This window comes from Schistocerca gregaria, chromosome 4, assembly GCF_023897955.1.
Source record: "Schistocerca gregaria isolate iqSchGreg1 chromosome 4, iqSchGreg1.2, whole genome shotgun sequence".
In the NCBI taxonomy this organism is placed as follows: domain Eukaryota; kingdom Metazoa; phylum Arthropoda; class Insecta; order Orthoptera; family Acrididae; genus Schistocerca; species Schistocerca gregaria.
The window spans coordinates 313,777,362-313,798,156 of record NC_064923.1 but is presented as its reverse complement, the minus strand read 5'-3'; the positions used below and the strand labels follow the sequence as shown (position 1 = coordinate 313,798,156).

Here is a 20,795-nt window from a genome sequence, read left to right as displayed (position 1 = left end):
TTCTATTCCCTTCGTGTCTAAACTGATTACTGTCCAAGTTTCACTTCTATACAGGGATATACTCCATACAATTACAATCCTGAAAATGGAAAAAAGAACATGGGCATGCGGGAGGCCGGGTGGACGTACCGCCGAATTGCTCAACACGTGGGGTGTGAGGTCTCCACAGTACATCGATGTTGTCGCCAGTGGTCGGCGGAAGGTGCACATGCCCGTCGACCTGGGACCGGACCGCAGCGACGCACGGATGCACGCCAAGACCGTAGGATCCTACGCAGTGCCATAGGGGACCGCACCGCCACTTCCCAGCAAATCAGGGACACTGTTGCTCCTGGGGTATCGGCGAGGACCATTCGCAACTGTCTCCATGAAGCTGGGCTACGGTCCCGCACACCGTTAGGCCGTCTTCCGCTCACACCCCAACATCGTGCAGCCCGCCTCCAGTGGTGTCGCGACAGGCGTGAATGGAGGGACGAATGGAGATGTGTCGTCTTCAGCGATGAGAGTTGCTTCTGCCTTGGTGCCAATGATGGTCGTATGCGTGTTTGGCGCCATGCAGGTGAGCGCCACAATCAGGACTGCATACAACCGAGGCACACAGGGCCAACACCCGGCATCATGGTGTGGGGAGCGATCTCCTACACTGGCCGTACACCTCTGGTGATCGTCTAGGGGACACTGAATAGTGCATGGTACATCCAAACCGTCATCGAACCCATCGTTCTACCATTACTAGACCGGCAAGGGAACTTGCTGTTCCAACAGGACAATGCATGTCCGCATGTATGCCGTGCCACCCAACGTGCTCTAGAAGGTGTAAGTCAACTACCCTGGCCAGCAAGATCTCCGGATCTGTTCCCCATTGAGCATGTTTGCGACTGGATGAAGCGTCGTCTCACGCGGTCTGCAAGTCCAGCACAAACGCTGGTCCAACTGAGGCGCCAGGTGGAAATGGCATGGCAAGCCGTTCCACAGGACTACATCCAGCATCTCTATGGTCGTCTCCATGGGAGAATAGCAGCCTGCATTGCTGCGAAAGGTGGATATACACTGTACTAGTGCCGACATTGTGCATACTCTGTTGCCTGTGTCTACGTGCCTGTGGTTCTGTCAGTGTGATCGTGTGATGTATCTGACCCCAGGAATGTGTCAATAAAGTTTCCCCTTCCTGGGACAATGAATTCACGGTGTTCTTACTTCAATTTCCAGGAGTGTACTTTCTGAAAAGACTTCCTAACATTTAAATCTAGATCTGACATTAACAAATTTCTCTTCCTCTGAAAAGCTTTTCTATCCCTCACCAGTCTGCATTTTATATCCTCTCTGCTTTGGCCATTATCAGTTATTTTGCTGCCCAAATAGCAAAACTCATTTACTACTTTTAGTGTCTCATTTCATAGCCTAATATTTCTCAGATTCACCTGATTTAGTTTGACTACATTCCATAATTCTTGTTTTGCTTTTGTTGATGTTCACTTATATCCTCCCTTCAAGACACTGTCCATTCCATTTAGCTGCTCTTCCAAATCCTTTGCTGCCTCTGACAGAATTACAATGTCATCGGCAAATCTGAAAGTTTTTATATTTTCTCCCTGAACTTTAATCCCTACTCCAATTTTTTTGTTTCTTTTACTGCTTGCTCAGTGCACAGACTGAATAACATTGGGGCTATGCTATAGCCCCGTCTTACTTCCTTCTCAACTACTGCTTCACTTTAATCCCCCTTGACTCCTACAACCGCCATCTGGTTTCTGTACAGGTTATAAATAACGTTTTTTTCTCTGTGTATTTTATACCTGTTACCTTCAAAAATTCAAAGGTTGTAGTCCAGTCACCATTGTCAGAAGCTTTCTCTATATCTGCAAATGCTATAAACATAGGTTTACCTTTCTTCAGTCTATCTTCTAGGATAAGTCATAGGGGCAGTATTGCCTCGTGTGGTCCTACATTTCTCCAGAACCCAAACTGACGTTTCCTGATGTTGATGTCTACCTGTTTTTCCCTACTTCTGTAAATAATTCATGTCAATATTTTGCGACCATGATTTATTAATATGGTGGTTCTGTATTGCTAATGCCTGTCAGCACCTGCCTTCTTTGGAATTAGTCTTATTACATTGTTCTGGGAGTATTGTGCCTGTCTTGTATATCTTCCACACCATGTGGAATAATTTTCTCCATGGTTGACTTTCCCAAGCATCTTAATAATTTTGAGGTATTATCAATTCCAGGGGACTTGTTTTGAATTAGGTCTTTCAGTGCTCTGTTACATTTGACACATCCTCACCACACAGTATCTCCTCCCTCATCTTCACCTACTTCCTCTTCTTTTTCTTTAGCACTGTACTTACATTCAGTTATCTTATCTAGGCCCTATTTATATTCCTCACACCTTTCAGATTTCCCTTCTTTGCTTCCCATCAGATCTCTTTCTCTCAAAGGCCTGTATAGGTAGCATCTTTCTTTTCCCTAATTATGCATTCTCTTACAGCCTTGCATTTGTCCTCTAGCCATCCTTATTTGATCATTTTGCACATTGTGTCATTCTCATTCTTTAGACACCTGCATTCTCCTTTGCCCACTTCATTTGCTGCATTTTTATATTTTTCCCGTTTTCTCAATTAAATTTGATATATTCTGTGTTATCAATGGATTTTTACGAGATCTTGTCTCTTTACCAATGTGCACTCCTGCTTCCTCCACTATTTCATCTCTCATAACTACCCTTTTATGCCTTCTAGCATATTCCTTTCCTCTGAATCAATCCCAACATTGCCTGACTTATGGTGCTTCTGGAACTTTCAACAACATCTGAGGCCCATCTCCTTAATCTCCAACTTTTTTAACCTAGAAAAAGAAGAAGAAGAGAGAGCACACACACTGCACACACGGGACCTCCAGCGCGGGTTGTCACCTGCTATGTTCCAGCGGCCACTATGACAGACCTGTAGGGGAAAATGACTGCACTGTGCTGTGTCTGAACATGCCCAGCTGTCGGCCATTGCCATTACTACTCATCCTGTAGACATCATCCACACATGTTTGAAAATATTCATGTTTTTTGACTATTTATGCATCTTGTTCTCACATTTTTCTGAATAACCAGAAGTATACTGATATAAATGTGGTTTTAAAATCTCTGTGTTGGCATTATATAGTGTATCTGAAAACTATCAGTACCCCTAGGTCTCTTCTATGTATACAACCTTCTTTCTTCGTGAGGATTAAATTATGCTCTGTGCAAAATTCTACCAGCTGTCTCCCTCTATCATTCCTTTCCCCCAGTTCATGTTTTCTTACTATATTTCCTTCTCTTCATTTTCTTACTAGTGAATTTCAGCCTCACATCATAAAAAATGTTCATCTCCCTCATCCATCTGGATAATTTCATTTACATTTTCATACATTTTCAGACTTTTCAGGAAATGGTGAGTAAGATGGCATATAAACTTTTACTACTGTGGTAGGTTTAGTTTCATGGCTATCTTGGCTGTGATAATGTGTTCACAAAGTTGTTTATAGTAGATAGTCTGATTCCTGTTTTCTTATTCATTACTAGCCCTTCTGTTGCATTACCCTGGTTGATTTTGTGTTGATAAACCGGTACTTACCTGACAAGAAGTTTTGTTCTTCCTGCCACTGCAATTCACTAATTCTGATTATATCTAACAACTTGCTATCCATTTTCTTTTTATATTCTACAACCTTGAGCATTCCTCAGAGAATGTGTTGTGTGCATAGTTCTGCGTAGTCAGCGTGTACACAACTTTCCCACTAGAGCGCGCACCACTAAGCACAACAGCGCAGGTGCAGCGCTCGTCTGTCTCCGCACTATGAGATGACGCTGCCTTAGAGACGGACCAAATTCTGCTTCCGCCAATCCGCGTATTAATATGTAACGCAGCCAATGAGATTGCTGCTAATGTAGAACCTTTCCTCCTCACGGATCACACTCGCACAGTGATACCTGAATGCTCGAGGTATTATAACGAGTGTACAGACCTCCGATTAGTCAGTCTGCATTTGTCTGCACCAGTTTGCATTAGTCTGACCAGTCTATAGTCAAGTTTCAGTCTGCACCTAAGAAGATTATCATATTCCTGTACATACCCATGAAGAGAAATGTATAGACACTTTGTCAAGTATCAGAGATATGTAAGAATAAGATTAACGTAGCAAGACCAAAGGAACTTGTAAATAGCATCCAGAATCAAGTTACATAATGTTTATGTTTGTTATTATTTTAATAAATGTGTGTGAAAATTAATCAAGTTCTGTTTAAAGTTGGTCACCATCAATCTGCTACTCTAAGCATGCTAGTGGCATTTCTATCGTCTGACCTAACGGCAGAAGATAAACACGCCATGATAAGACCATGAGACATATTGCTGACACTCGCCTACTTCATTAGAGTGACAAGTCAAATAATCTGATGGTGTGTGTACTGAAGGTCTTACAGTATGCACACCACAGAATGTCATCTCAGTAAGTGACACAACCATCTGCAGTATCAGCCTAAAAAGGCTATGTCATGTAATGTGGCAGTTGCCCCTGCAACTACTCATAAGGCTGCTGCTCTTCTTCAGGAGCCAGAGGTTAGTGTGGCCTCTCCACAGATACCCCTCCGCTGTGGTTGCATCTACAGTATGGCTATCTCTATCATTAAGGCATGCAAGCGACCCCACTTCAGCAGGGCCCATAGCTACAGGTGCTGGCGAACTAACATAATCTTATTATTACGAAGTCTGTTTTTCTCTATTTTGTGACAGCTGTTCACATCCAGTGACCAGTTATCACATGTAATCTGTTTCTCCTTTTACAATCAACTCAGAAATGTTGCATCATTTGGAACTTCTTCTTATGGATCTGCATTAGGTCATGATCAGTAAATCTCCAACAAAATTTCAGCATTAATTATAGAAACTAATTTTAGTTATCACGTAAAACTGAGGAATGACTAAATTCAATTTCTTTATTGAATCAATATGCCTGCTCTGCGACAAAGACAGGAGAAAGAAACTTCCACATGGGAAAAATATATTAAAAACAAAGATTCCAAGACTTACCAAGCGGGAAAGCGCCGGTAGACAGGCACAATAAATAAAATACACAAACACACACACAAAATTTCTAGCTTTCGCAACCGACGGTTGCTTCTTCAGGAAAGAGGGAAGGAGAGGGAAAGATTAAAGGATGTGGGTTTTAAGGTAGAGGGTAAGGAGTCATTCCAATCCCAGGAGCGGAAAGACTTACCTTAGGGGGAAAAAAGGACAGGTGTACACTCGCACACACACACATAACCATCCGCACATACACAGACACAAGCAGATATTGGAATGAGTCCTTACCTTCTCCCTTAAAACCCACATCCCTTCGTCTTTCCCTCTCCTTCCCTCTTTCCTGAAGAAGCAACCGTTGAGCCATCAGATATATGGTATATGATCCACCAGTGCTTCATGTTACTGAAGCAGACCATTTACGTCCTTTATTTGTTTTTACTGCTTGTGCTCTTTTTCTTTCAACTACCATTTTTTATATTTACAGGTAATAAATCTTACCAACGATTCAGCAGCACCCATTGTCGAAAGCTGGGATCAAACTCTTAGCATGTTTGAGAAGCTAATGCTTCTAAAAGCACTGAAAGAAGAAAAGGTAATTTTTGGCATCTATGCTTTCAAACTTGTGTTTGTAAATTTTGCTTTGCAGTCAGCTAATATTGAATATTATTGTTGCAGCTTGTTTTTGCTATTACTGCCTTTGTGAGAGAAAAGCAAGGCCAAAGTTTTATTGAAAGTCCACAAGTCAGTTTACATGTTCTGTAAGTAATAACTAATGTTAACCAACACAAAAAATACCAGATAGCCTAAGATTTAGTTACACAAAGGCCAAAAATCTTATTCTACATCTACATCTACATCTACATTCATACTCCGCAAGCCACCCAACGGTGTGTGGCGGAGGGCACTTTACGTGCCACTGTCATTACCTCTCTTTCCTGTTCCAGTGTCGTATGGTTCGCGGGAAGAACGACTGTCTGAAAGCCTCCGTGCGCTCTAATCTCTCTAATTTTACATTCGTGATCTCCTCAGGAGGTATAAGTAGGGGGAAGCAATATATTCGATATCGCATCCAGAAACGCACTCTCTCGAAACCTGGTGAGCAAGCTACACCGCGATGCAGAGTGCCTCTCTTGCAGAGTTTGCCACTTGAGTTTGTTAAACATCTCCATAACGCTATCACGGTTACCAAATAACCCTGTGTTTCCACAGAGGTACAGGATGGATGGTTACAAAAATGTTTAATATTTACAACAGTAAATTACCATTTACTATAAACAGCAAATAAATGAAAAAGAGATATAAAAATTCTTCACACATATTGTACTAAAAATGACAGCAGTTATGGCACATAGAAGCTGCAAAACACACAGTGGCTACATTCATATACAAAAATGTCATCGTTTCTTTTGTAACACCCATAAACATGGTAATTTATTGCTTGAACATTACAGACACATGGAAGACAAGGTGCAATAAAATTAGTATTACAGAAATTGCAAGCAGAGCCCTGTGTTCCGGCCCATATAGTCATTAGTTCCTACAGGGGGTGCAGCCAGCAAGGTGCGCACACATCTGCTACTGTCTTAGTTGGCTTGGTGGCCTCTAGTGACTGAATCTAGCATGAACTTCACTCACAAACAATGAAGCAGCACACACACTGAGTCGATAGTTAGAGCAGTCTCTTTCTTTAGTTCTTGCTTCTTAAATAAAATAGTGCCAAAACATATGGTGGCTATTTACTATGGAAAAATATAAGCAATAAATGCTAATACATTTTTGGGATATCTATTGGGTTGTATCTCAAAAAAACACACTCATTTCTGTAAGAATTGGTGTATTTCATACAGATGTACACATTACAAACAAATCATACAGTGAACTGAACAAGCATGATGGTGTGGGCCATTCGGTTACGGAGTCAAAGAACCGGCAACGGGCGAGATATGTCGTTTGTACTTGTCAATGCCATACATCCCCCACCCCTGGCAGTGTGGAGCATGATTTTAGCACAGTGGAAGGGGAGCATGTCGGGCAGTGATGTGATGGGGATATCCTTCTCCAGAGGCAGGGACCAAGATGGGAGGCCGGTGTGGAACTCCTGTTGGTGGTGAGGGCAGACGAGGCATCGGCCCGCACATGAGGATGGAGCAGTGTGGGGAGGGACTGTGTGCCCAGCATGATCAGCTGGCAGCATGCAGACTGTAACCCTCCCTAGGGGGGTAGCTCGGAGGAGCATGTGGTCTACCTGCGTGGGAGCAGGCGAGAGCCAGCAACCGACTGACGGACTGGGTCCTCAGTTGGGTAGGGCGAGTTGTCTTGTAGCAGGATGAAGATTGGTTGTTGTCAATGAGGATGTTGACATCCTCCACACGTTTGTGTGGGACATCGGTTTGCAGAACCAATAGATGGGATAGGGGGGAGGAGGTAGAGTGAGAAGGCGAGAACCCAAGGAATGGCATTGATGGTGATGCAGACACATGTTCTGGTGAGGGCTGCAGTGGCAGCTCTGAGGGGTTATAGCTTGAGCACAAGTCCCCAGTGCAGGCACAAGTCCTCAGTGCAGGGAGGCTGCATAACATCGTCGTGCATGAAAGGCCTGGGTCAAGATCTGCTGGTTTCACATGGTGGAGAGAAACAGTGAGTGGCGAACCTTTAACCCAGATGTCCATCATGTTAGCAGTGCAGTTTATGACCTCATGGGCCTGAATATGGTAGGGCAAGTGGGGGCTGGACAGAGTCATCATGGAGAAAAACAAACTTGCATGAAAGGAGATTGGATGGCACGTAGGAGTGGGGGGCAGGGCAGTATGGCTAGATGGGGGGAGGGGGGGGGGAGGGGGGGAGGCTCGGGGAAATGTTTGAAAAATGCATTTGGATTCAGCTTAGGAAGTTTGGGGAAGGTAGGTTGTAACAGTTCCCCAGGGAGGACAGGCTTTTCACCATAGACGAAGTCATTCCTGGTGCCCTCAATATTTTGTTTGTACGATGACTGTAGGCTAAGGAGTGCCCATGGGAGGGCCTGGATCCCCTGACACCACAGTACTGTCTTCAAAGTTCGATGCCACCATTCTACCAGTCTGCTTGCTTGGGGGGGGGGGGGGGGGGGGGAGGTAGGCAGTTGTGTGACATTTGTTGATACCACACAGATGGCAGAGTTCAGCAAAGAGTGCTGATTCAGACTGACAGCCCTGGTTGATGGTCACAGTAGTGGGGCTCCCAAAGTGGTAACTCTGGGAAGAAACAAAAGCCTTAGCCGCGTTTTTGGTTGTTACCCACACTGAAGAGTAGAGATGGGTGGGGGTGAGGAGTCTGAAGGTGCCAGTTAAGGAGTTGCGCCAGACTTCCTCTCAGACGCTGGCGAATTTTGCTTTGGTGAAAACAGCAAAGTGGAGGTGCTGTTGAGAAGTTGCTGTGTATCCTTGTCCTGATTCTGTACAGATGCAAGGTTAGAAAGATCAACGACCGTTGAGATGGTGCTAATGAAGGAAAGAAAATCTGCAACAATGTTGTCAGTTTGATATAGCAGATGTCATAGAGAACTGAGAGATGCAATCGAAATTCTGAAAGGGGGAAGGGGGCGAGGGGGGGAGGGGTGTGCGTATGGCATCTGCTACTGGTTTAAGGTTAGTCAGGATGTGGAAAGATAGGCGCTTGATGTTGGGGCAGAAGTGTTTCACCACCTCATAAACTGCTAAATGTTTGCGGGTGAAGACAGTATTTTTGTTGGGTGCATGATAGTTTCTTCAAAAAGAACTGAAGTGGCATGACAATGTTGTTGTGGTGTTGTAGGACGGCACCTACTGAGGAGTCACAGCCATCCGAGGTGATAAAGAGTTCAGCATCCGAGATCGGATGAGTGATGGTGACGTCTCGTGCGAGAGAGTCTTTCTGGGCCTGGAAGGCTGCACGCATTGGTTCCATCCACTGAATGGAGCACATCCCTGAAGTTTGCTTGCTGGTGAGGACATTAGTGATGGTGGCCTGGGTGGTGGCTGCTGCAGGCAAATGACAACGGTAGTAGTTTATCATTCCCAGGAACCGACGGAGCTCTTTGTATGTGGTAGGGAGTAGCATGGATAAAATTGATTGTACCTTCGATTCTGAGGTGTGTATACCAGCGGCTGAGACTGTGTACCCCAAGAATTGGACAGATTGTTGGTGCAGTTGCAGTTTCTCAATGTTGATCTCGACTCCATTTGATTGAGAGAGTTTCCTTTACTATCATGATGTGGCATTTTTGGTCTTTGCTGAAGATTAGGATCGTCGATATATATGAAACAGAAGTCGATAATCCAAATGACATGAAATGGTACTTGTACAACCTGAACAGGGCTGATAATCATCGTTTCCGGAATGTCTTTGGGTGTGGCTGGGATTTGGTGATAAGCGTGTTTGCAATCCAGTACACTGAAAATTGTAGTACACTGAAAATTGTAAGCACCCACAAGAAGTTGAGTGAAGTTGGAAATGTTCAGTGTAGGATAATTGTCCATCAGAGTTCTAGCATTCAAAAGTCTGTAATTGCCACACATACGAAAGGAGCCACCCTGTTTAGGGGTGAGGTGTATGGGTGACAAGCAGTTACTATCAGAGGGCTGTAAAATTCCCACCTCAAGAAGTTTTTCTATTTGCTGGTGAGCCAAGTGTAACTTGAGTAGGTTAAGGTGGCAGGCCTTGGTGGCGAATAGGTGGGACCCCGGATGTGATGATGCAATGAACAGTTCCGTTCAAGACAGTGGAAACCAAATATTTGGTGACTGCATCCGCAGGTGAGGATGTGTCAGTTGATTTATTAGGGGTGAACGGCTTGGAAACAGTGTAGTTGTCTGCTCAAGAGGGGAATGGCAGCAAAACAGTCACAGTTTTGTTATGTTTTTGCCGGTTTGGATGGCAGTTTGCGAGTGCTGAACATTAGGCAGACGTGAGCGGTGCACGTAGAGGGTGTCTGTTGTCCATAGTGTGTAAGAGAGGCGCACTTGGCAGTGGCAGCATTGCTGGTATGCTTTGATCTTTGGAGCGAGCTGTGGAAGGAGGAGCGAGAGGGGGTGAATTTTATCAACACACTGGGTGGGTGCATGCCTGGTGGTGAGGGGCTTGGTCAGAGTCTGAACTGGTGGATTGTCATGAGGCATGTGACTGTTGGTTTGCAAACCATGTGAGAGAGACAATGAGTGGTGCAGGAGGTGGGGTAACACTGTGTGGTTGAGACTGGAGTCACACGCGATGGGTGTGGTGTTGCTAACCTGTGTGACAGATGAAGGCTTGGGTGTTGGCACTGTCGAGTGGTGGTGTGAATTGATGCAGACAGTGATTATGGCAAGCTAATCCTTGGCATGTGCAATTCAATATTCCAAAATGGCATTCTCACAGCAGAGGCCGCATTTGTCGGAACTTTCCACCTGGATGCAATTCATGGTTTCACTAGTCCTGCTCGTGAGAGCCATGCACTAAACAGTTAACAGCGTTCACACTCGGAGCAGGTGACAGAGCATGGTCACACGGAATGTGAGAGTTGGAAGTGTGGTGAAACAAAGAACCACGAACGACGTTTGGAGACAGTTGGTGGTGTGATAAGTCGATTCCCTGGATTGATTCTGAGATGTCCACCACATGGAAGATCCAGGATATGGAGAGGCCATTACAGAAACAGAACTGAAGCTCAATGGAGCCACAGGTCTGGAGTGTAGATGAGTTCACAGCTCACAGGAGAGAGTGTGTGTATGAGAGGGGGTGTGTGACCATTGATTTAGGTATGATTGAGTCATCAGCACTAGTGTCCATGAGGAAGTTGCAATTTGAAGATCAGTCTCTGACATAAAGGTGGCCATTCAACGGGATGGAGGTGTGGATGGAATGTAACATGGGTTGGCATTTATCAGACAATAGGCTTTTCGGATGCTTGCATGAGGGGGGGGGGGCACTTATTTGCATCATCGCCAGATACGGTAGGTACCAACAGTGAGGGTACGTTGAGAGTGATGGCAGCCGATTGTCCTCTATATGTTCGAGTTTGTACACCAGTGTGGTTGGCGTAAGCACAATATGCAGTGGCTCGGTGGGCAGGCAGGGAGTGTGCTTGCTGGGTGCCAGGTGGCATAGCATTCTGGGGACGGAGCGCAGCCTGGCTCTTCCTGCAGTCAGGAAAGCTACTGGTGCAGGAGTGCCAACTTGTTGCGTGAGCTGCTGCTGTTCGCGCTAGTGTGTGAATAGACCTGGTCAGCCATCTGCAGACATGAGCCGATGGATTACAGGGCATGGCAGAGGAGATAAACCTGGAGATTATTAGGCTGTTTTTATAACCACACCAACCACTGGGTTTCGTCTGGCATCATCTGCTTGCTGATCAGGAGGTGTAGCCAGCACCAAAGCAGGGACGGGGTGCAGTCACCGAGATGTTCCTGAGATGGTCAGCTGACTTTTCTTGCTGGTTAGCTTGCTGCTGCAACCTAATTTTCTCTTCTTCTCTGAAGTATATCTGCTAGGAACAAGAATTTTTCAAGATTCTTTCTACGTATAAAAATAAGCAGACATGTGCAGTTTCTTTTGCTTCACTTCACAATGTCCAAAGGTTAAAAAAAGAGTTCATATACAAATAAGAAAAGGTTGGCTTAAAACCCAAGTCCATTCTCATTCTGAATCTGAATACATGTCTTATCTTTTCCAACTCCAAAACAAGCATTAATTAATAATATCTCAACTGTTCTTTTATTCCCCACTACAATCATCAAAGTTATAAAACAGCACAGAATACATAAAAACTCCTTGTTCTATCACTATGGCTTCCATGGCATGACCGGCAGACACTTGTCGGTGCCATTCGACTGCCACATCTACAGTTGCCTCACGATAAACTTCAAACCTGCACACACAGACAGGTGTTGCACAATAAATACTCTCTCTCTCACTTATATTTAAAATATCGTGTGTTCGATACAGCCGGCCAGGGTGGCCGAGCGGTTCTAGGTACTACAGTCTGGAACGGCGCGACATATACGGTTGCAGGTTCGAATCCTGCCTCGAGCATGGATATGTGTGATGTCCTTAGGTTAGTTAGGTTTAAGTAGCTCTAAGTACTAGGGGACTGATGACCTCAGAATTTAAGTCCCATAGTGCTCAGGGCCATTTGAACCATTTGTTCAAGACGGAGGTGTGGATGGAATGTAACATGGGTTGGCATTTATCAGACAATAGGCTGTATACTATAATGGTTCAAAACACTATATACCCCCCCTCAGATTGAACATGCAATATTTTATACATAACCATTATGCACATTAAAGTCCTACATAATAACAATTCACATTTTAAAAGTATTCATCTATTATGTAGGTTTATATACTTTTTTTTTCTTCACCCATAAATCTTTGTACTCTATAGAGCAAGCTTCCGGTTCTTGTCTTTCTACTGATTCCTTACTCTACCTTGTTTTTTAGAACATAAGCATTTATTTATAATTTCATTCCACATTATTATTGCTTAGGAATTGTGAGGATTCTTTCTTTAAGTCCAATCACAAACTTCAGGTGCTCATGTCACTTGAGTACTTTATTCTTTATTCTAATTCTTTGTACTACTTCTTTAGTATGTAATAGTCTCATTATTTATAGACTGTAGCTTGGAGGAACTCTGGGCAAAATAAAAATGTTCCCTCTTGACACTCATAAACTTACCTCAGACGTGATAATGCTAGTGTTGCATAGAATACAAACTTACCAGAATAATCCTATAAAACATGTGACGTCTGTCATGATACTGTCCCCTCCTGCTAGGACCAGTACCTATACCTTACTTGTGGGTTGACCATATGAGTGCACTTCCTCTTTCCGTTCTGGCAGGTACACCCCTTCATACAACATCCCTATTTTTTAGACCACAGGTCGTCCTATTTCCACGTAGCTACCTTTGCCCTGCCCTTTATATTCAGTAAATGTCCAGTATGCCCCCTTATTCTGTCTTGAGTAGGCCTCACAGTTCTTTACCCTAGTATATGTTGATATGTATAGTATTTTTTTTAATTACATAATCAAATGCCCACTACAGTCTGCTCATCACCTTCTATACCTGTAACAGATATCATGTCTGGATATTCTATTCAGTAGATAATATGTTTACTTAGGCTATATGAGTCCCTCTATCCTACAATTCTTTGGCTTATTTTCTCTTTCATACTTATACATCCTCCTTATGTTTGCTTGACATACTCATCATAGTTCATATAGTTCGCAGGTCATATATATATACATATATATTTAAAAAATAAGCAATGTAGAGCCGTCATAATAAAGGAAAAGATGTGTGCATATTTCCTGATGTACACATATCTTTCCCCCTACAACACTAGGCAGGTCTAACATCTTTCTAATCTGTTACCTCATTGTTTGTGTATCCATCTCTTTTTGTATGTATGTATTTGTGTAGTCTTATTCCTCAGTCTTATCAAAAAATAAGATGTGGTTATAGAAACTGTGGAGAGTAGGTAGGACTTCTGCAATAGTCACATGTGAATAAGGAAAGAGGGAAAAAATAGATAGGTCCTCAAATGAGAAGTATGAAAGGAAAAAAAAAAGATTGCTAAGATCAAGGAAGATATAGAAGATAGCCCCAAAGACAAGAAACCCTTTCCATCCCCCTTTCCCAGGATCCCTACCTCGCAGGTACTTGAGAGGGATGCTGGAGGAGGTTTGGTGTTAAATCGTCTCCTACATAACGGACATTCCTACCTTCACCCTTGAAGTCCGCAAAGGAAATCTTAGCAACCCTATGGAATTGGCAAGGGTTGTTGGAAGGTGTGGTGTGTGTTTTGTGTTAGTCATAATTTATGTGTTCTCGTAAACCATGCTTTTATCCACAATACCCACCCCTTTCAAACTGATACAAACCCTCCCATCTACATCACATCTCATAAAAGGTATAAAATATTTTGTACTAAGTAGAAAATTATATGCTATAGTATCATTATTTAATTAGTCATCCAGTATTATATGTTCTGCTAATGTAATATTCACATTTGTTCATTAAGATAAACATGCATTAGGAAATATAAATCTTAACTCTGGCCCGGTTATGGTGGTACATCTGTCAAAGAATAACGCAGTTGTCCTAAGGCCAGTTCAGTGAGTATTGAAACCTCATGTAGAGCAAAAAAGTCTGAGAATAGTATTCCCATGACCGAGGGAGATAAGAATTGACCAGGCACCTAATATATCCTGTCACAAGGCTGTGCCAAATGACTGAGATCGGAGACAACATGTGTACAAATTTCTTCCTCGTGCTGCAGCCGAGCAAAGTCAGGACATGTAACTGACTGGAACAAAAAAATCTCTTACCAGGAGCAATTTTGGATGACGTATTCACAAATTCTCACTGGTATGGTTTTTTCCAGTACCTCTAAGTGTGGGATGATAGAATAGTTTGGGGGAATTCGGCACAGGAAGATTATTACTGAAGAAACACCGATAACAACTTGGGACCTGACGGTCGTCACTCCGCCTTTTAACTAAGAATATTAACATCCCTGGGGGATATACAACTATGCCTGGGTCCCATGGATCTGGTATTAACTGTTCTTGTGCATTGTGAGACCAGTATTTTCTTTAAATTTCTTTTGAAAGTCTCCCCACTGCAAATCAGTCACCAGTTCCATAGTTAACACAACATTGGGTGAAGTTACTCGTTTTTCTACTTGTTCCTGGATAAGTTTGTATTCTCTCCAGAGTTCGTCTATGCTCTTCCTGGTATCAGTAAATTTGGAAGAAGCCATAGGTGACATATTCCTGGATGTTATTCTCTCAGTGACTTTCCAATCTGTAATTTCTTCTACCTGTTCTTCCAAGATATTTATACACTCCTGGAAATTGAAATAAGAACACCGTGAATTCATTGTCCCAGGAAGGGGAAACTTTATTGACACATTCCTGGGGTCAGATACATCACATGATCACACTGACAGAACCACAGGCACATAGACACAGGCAACAGAGCATGCACAATGTCGGCACTAGTACAGTGTATATCCACCTTTCGCAGCAATGCAGGCTGCTATTCTCCCATGGAGACGATCGTAGAATTGCTGGATGTGGTCCTGTGGAACGGCTTGCCATGCCATTTCCACCTGGCGCCTCAGTTGGACCGGCGTTCGTGCTGGACATGCAGACCGCGTGAGACGACGCTTCATCCAGTCCAAAACATGCTCAATGGGGGACAGATCCGGAGATCTTGCTGGCCAGGGTAGTTGACTTACACCTTCTAGAGCACGTTGGGTGGCACGGGATACATGCGGACGTGCATTGTCCTGTTGGAACAGCAAGTTCCCTTGACGGTCTAGGAATGGTAGAACGATGGGTTCGATGACGGTTTGGATGTACTGTGCACTATTCAGTGTCCCCTAGACGATCACCAGAGGTGTATGGCCAGTGTAGGAGATCGCTCCCCACACCATGATGCTGGGTGTTGGCCCTGTGTGCCTCGGTCATATGCAGTCCTGATTGTGCCACTCACCTGCACGGCGCCAAACACACATACGACCATCATTGGCACCAAGGCAGAAGCGACTCCCATCGCTGAAGACGACACATCTCCATTCGTCCCTCCATTCACGCCTGTCGCGACACCACTGGAGGCGGGCTGCACAATGTTGAGGCGTGAGCGGAAGACGGCCTAACGGTGTGCGGGACCGTAGCCCAGCTTCATGGAGGCGGTTGCGAATGGTCCTCGCCGATACCCCAGGAGCAACAGTGTCCCTAATTTGCTGGGAAGTGGCGGTGCTGTCCCCTACGGCACTGCGTAGGATCCTACGGTCTTGGCGTGCATCTGTGCATCGCTGCGGTCCGGTCCCAGGTCGACGGGCACGTGCACCTTCCGCCAACCACTGGCGACAACATCGATGTACTGTGGAGACCTCATGCCCCACGTGTTGAGCAATTCGGCGGTACGTCCACCCGGCCTCCCGCATGCCCACTATACGCCCTCGCTCAAAGTCCGTCAACTGCACATATGGTTCACGTCCATGCTGTCGCAGCATGCTACCAGTGTTAAAGACTGCGATGGAGCTCCGTATGCCACGGCAAACTGGCTGACACTGACGGCGGCGGTGCACAAATGCTGCGCAGCTAGCGCCTTTCGACGGCCAACACCGCGGTTCCTGGTGTGTCCACTGTGCCGTGCGTGTGATCATTGCTTGTACAGCCCTCTCGCAGTGTCCGGAGCAAGTATGGTGGGTCTGACACACCTGTGTCAATGTGTTCTTTTTTCCATTTCCAGGAGTGTATTTATAATCTCGGAGATCACTAGTTTCTCTCTGAAATTTCTTTCCACAGTATTCACACCTGTAATTTGTGAATGCGTAATTGGTATCAACTTCTCTTGCTTATCAATGCTCTCTCTTACAGTATGTAATCTCTGCTTTACAGCATTGAACTTAACACTACATAAATTTTCAAATGATCCAAGTTTTTCATTGATTTCAGTTTCTACCATTTTACATTTTTCCTCAGTATGAAATTCTAATCTTTTTGCTAAATCTTGGTTTTGATCATTCTGTTTCTGACTAAAGTCAGTGAATAGTTGATATATATGAAGGTTTAAAGAACTCGTTTATTCTTTCTTTAAATCTAAATTCAATTTTTCAACTTTACTATTTAGTGTGTTAAATTCAGTCTTTAGTAAACATATATTTGTTGCCTGACTATTCAAGGTTTCACTCTGGTCATTTAGAACTTCACTTTGAGCATTTAAACTATAATGTACCAAACCTATTTCTTTCCTTAGAGTTTTATTCTAGCATTTAATCTAGAATTTAAAGTTTCATTTAATTGTAAACTCTGGGCTTCTAGTTTATCATTTAGTTCCTTTCTTAAAGCCGCTGAATATGCACTCTGTGCATGTAATTTAGTGTTTTGATCTTTGATTAGGTTTACTAACTCAGACCAGTCGGGCATTTCTCTACTGACTCTCATAGTCATGGATGGTTCTTGAGTTTTTTCCATTTGTCCTAAGTTATCCATATTCTTATTAGCTTTAGACCTAGTAATCATTAAAAGGAAATTCAACTCTGAGTATAATAACTACAGTAATATTGTTCACTTTACAATTCTTACTCATCTGTACTAAAATAATAAAGTTCTGTTTTACGCTCACTCGGTGTAGAGTTTACGCTGCGTCAGCGAGCGGATGTGTAACCAGTACCGGTGAACAGCAACTGGTGCTGGCGGCATCAGATGCTGATTTCTGTGTCTGCTTACCCACGATGTGCAAGAGCTGTATACTCCCTACACCAGATTTTCTCAGTCAAATTCTTTTCAGCATATCTCTTCTTAGTCTAATACATTGATCTCTTCTCTCCATTCTTTTAACGTTATTACTTTCTTATGTCTTCCCTTTTTTGCATTTACTAATTTTCACCATTAGAATTTTTAGCCAGAATCCAATTCCGTGAATTGGTTCTTTTATGTTGTTAGGCTTGATTGCTATGGAAACACAATATCTTCTTATCTAGTTTTCATCTCCAAATTCTTGTTTTCTTCTGTTCTTTCACACAGGTTGCCATGTTCTAGCACTCTGGAAGACTTAAAGTGGCAAAAGTGTGAAATCCCACTTCTTTAATGATACGCCTGACTTGAGATGGTCAGCTGACTTTCCTTGCTGGTTAGCTTGCTGCTGCAACCTCCTTTTCTCTTCTTCTCCAAAGCATATCTGCTAGGAACAGGAATTTCTCACGACTTTTTCTGCTTATAAAAATAAGCAGTCATGTGCAGTTTCTTTTGCTTCACTTCATGATGTATATTTGAACATCAAACTTTTACAAAACTTCTTTCCCACATAAACAAACACTATCAAGAAAGTCTCTTTGTGTGTCCAAAGGTTAAAAACAATGTTCTTTTCTTTTCCCACTACAATTGTCAAAGTTATAAAACAGCACAGAATACATAAACACTTCTTGTTCTTTCACTATGGCTTCTGTGGCACGACCGTCAAACACTTGTTGGTGCCGTTCGACCCCCACATCTATGGTTGTCTCACAATAAACTTCAAACCAGCACACACAGACGAGTGATTCACAGTAAATACTCTCTCTCACACTCATATTTAAAATATTGTGTGTTCAAGATGGTAGAAGGCCGAGTGGTTCTAGAATTTAAGTGGAAATTCTCGAAACACTATAACATTGTTCACATCAGGTGGGGGCCCGTAAAATGCACTGAGGGGATGAACGGTCACTGGGGGTGGAAACTGGCCTGGAAATGTTCGTGATATACACTGGGCATTGTCCACTTTGTGAATCGATGAAGCAGTAAAGCACTCAGGCATCGCAGGAGTATGATCGGTACACGTGGTCTGCATCTGATACATAATTTATGCACGAAATGCAGAATCCACATCAGCATGATGAAATGCAAGGACCTTGCTCTCCTTTATCATTTTCAAAATGCACTTGTTGATGCATTCTTTAAAAAAAATAAAACTAAAAAAGGAAGACAGGTACCAACTATAGTTTTATTTTTAATGGTATTCAGAAATCTTGAAGAGACTAGCACAGTGATATAATTCATGTTAATGATGGCTCTGAAACATTTTGCAAAAACATCTGAAAAATGATCTAAACTAGAAAGGCAATGCAGTCACAACTGTATATCTGTGTATTGATGTGCAAACACTTCCAACTGTATCTCCATAGTCTCTTTAATAATGTTTTATTGTTTTTATACTGTGTGCACAGTGGATAATGCTCAGAAATAAGAGATTCTGTGGGCTGCAAAGGCAAGATCAGTATTGGTGTGCTTCCACACTACATGTAATCTGACCTATATAAACCATACCACATTCCCAAGGTACTTTATATTCTTCAGCCTTCTTCATTCATGAAAGAAAGTCTGCAGTCTTAGATAGTGAGAAAACTGCTTTAACTTAAAATTTTCAGAAGACCTTGCCTACATTGAACAAGACTAACTAATGGAAGAAAGTTGTAGATTTTGTCCAAGAGACTATCTTCCTTGTCCAATATCTGGTTTTTACATTAATTACCAGCACACTGTTGGTCTTGCAGGCAAAGTATCCATTTTTCCTGAAGAAAAAAAAAAACAAAAAAAAAACAACTCTAAGAATCATAAACTGTATGTGTCCTATGTGCAAGTGCCTTAAGCGTACCCTTGATGGTGACGGGAACTGGAAGACCATAAATACAAATCCAACAATGGAAACTCCCAGTTGGAATATCAATAATATAAGGGAAAGCTAGACTGCTACTCACTGTAAAGATGACATGTTGAGTTGCAGACAGGCACAGTGACCTTCCATCTTAAGCATCCTTCAGAAAAGGAAACACACACATTCATTCACACACACATGAGCTCCATCTCTGGCAGCTCGGACCTGAATGCAACTGTCACATAGAACTGAAGCAGCAATCTGGAGGGGGTAGCAAAGGGGAGGCAGTAGCAGGATGGGTCAGAGAGACAAATGCTGGCTTGTAGTGTGTGAAGGAACAAGATTCCCATCAGGTGCTGCATTGGGCAGCAGTAGGGCATGGAGATGGAGGTAGGGGGTGGGGGCAAGAAAGGAGAGGAGTGGAGAAGGGGAAAGATGTGTGGGTGCATTGGGAGAGGGCAGCACACAAAAAAATGTGAGTGGGCAAGAATAGGGGGAAGTGATATGACAGAGGAGGCAGAAACTGTTTCGTGCAGGGTTTGGGGACAGTAGGTTACCATGGGTTGAGGTCAAGACAATTTTGCTAGCAGAGAACATGTGTAAGAATAATTCCCTTCTGCACAGTTCAGCTGGTGGTGGAGGGAGGATCCAGGTGGTCCAGGTTGTGAAGCAGCCATTGAAATTGCATATGTTGTGTTCAGCTGAATGTTGTGCACAGGGTGATATACTTTGCTCATGGCCACAGCTTGGCAGTGGCCATTCATCCTGGTGGACAGCTAGTTGGTTAACATACCAATAGGAGAAGCTGTGCAATGATAGCAGCAGAGCTGGTATATGACATGCCTGCTTTCACCTGTGATGGGGTAGGATAAACCTGTGACAGAGCTAGAATGGAAGTATTGGGTAGTTGGATTGAGCAGGTCTTGCACCTGGATCTTCCATAGGGATATGATTCCTGTGGCAAGGTGTTGGGATTGTGAGTGGCATAGGGATGGACTAGGACATTGTGGAGGTTTGGTGAGTGATGAAACACCTCTTTAGGAGGGGTGGGAAGTATCTTGAGTAAGATGTCCCTCATTTCAGGGCATGATGATAGATAATCAAAGCTCTGACAAAGGACGTGGTTCATTTGCTTCAGTCCAGAGTGTTACTGGGTGATGAAATAGGCACTCCATTGTACCTGGTTCTTAGGTACGTTGGGATGATTCGGGTATGTGGGAAAATGGCATGGGAGATCTGTTTGGTGACTATGTGTAAGGGATAGTGCCTGTCTTCACAGACAGGTCTTGGTGAGAACCTCAGCATACTGGACAAAGGAGTTCTTGTCACTGCAGATGCACTATCCCATGGTAGCCAGGCTGTATGGGACAGATTTGTTGGTGTGGAGAGATAGCAGCTGTCGAAATGCAGGTATTGTTGGTGTCTGGTGGGTTTGATAAGGACAGAGGTGTTGATGGAGCCATCAGTGATGAGGTGTTCAATTTACAAGAAGGTAGTGTACTAGGTAGAGGAGGACCAGGTGAGATGGATGAGAGATAAGGTGTTGAGGTTGTGAAGGGTTGAGGATAGGGTGTTTGGCTGTGACTCCAGGCCA

At 43.5% G+C, this 20,795-nt stretch overlaps 1 protein-coding gene across 1 annotated transcript in view; it reads left to right on the top strand.

Annotated features, from left to right (window-relative positions):
• LOC126365881 (dynein axonemal heavy chain 6) overlaps nt 1–20,795 on the top strand; it is a 1,020,408-nt gene that overhangs the window by 864,940 nt on the left and 134,673 nt on the right. Inside the window, exons 58-59 of the mRNA XM_050008578.1 lie at nt 5,544–5,651; nt 5,735–5,817. Of these exons, the coding sequence (XP_049864535.1) occupies nt 5,544–5,651; nt 5,735–5,817 (191 nt within the window). The remainder of the gene's footprint in view (nt 1–5,543; nt 5,652–5,734; nt 5,818–20,795) is intronic.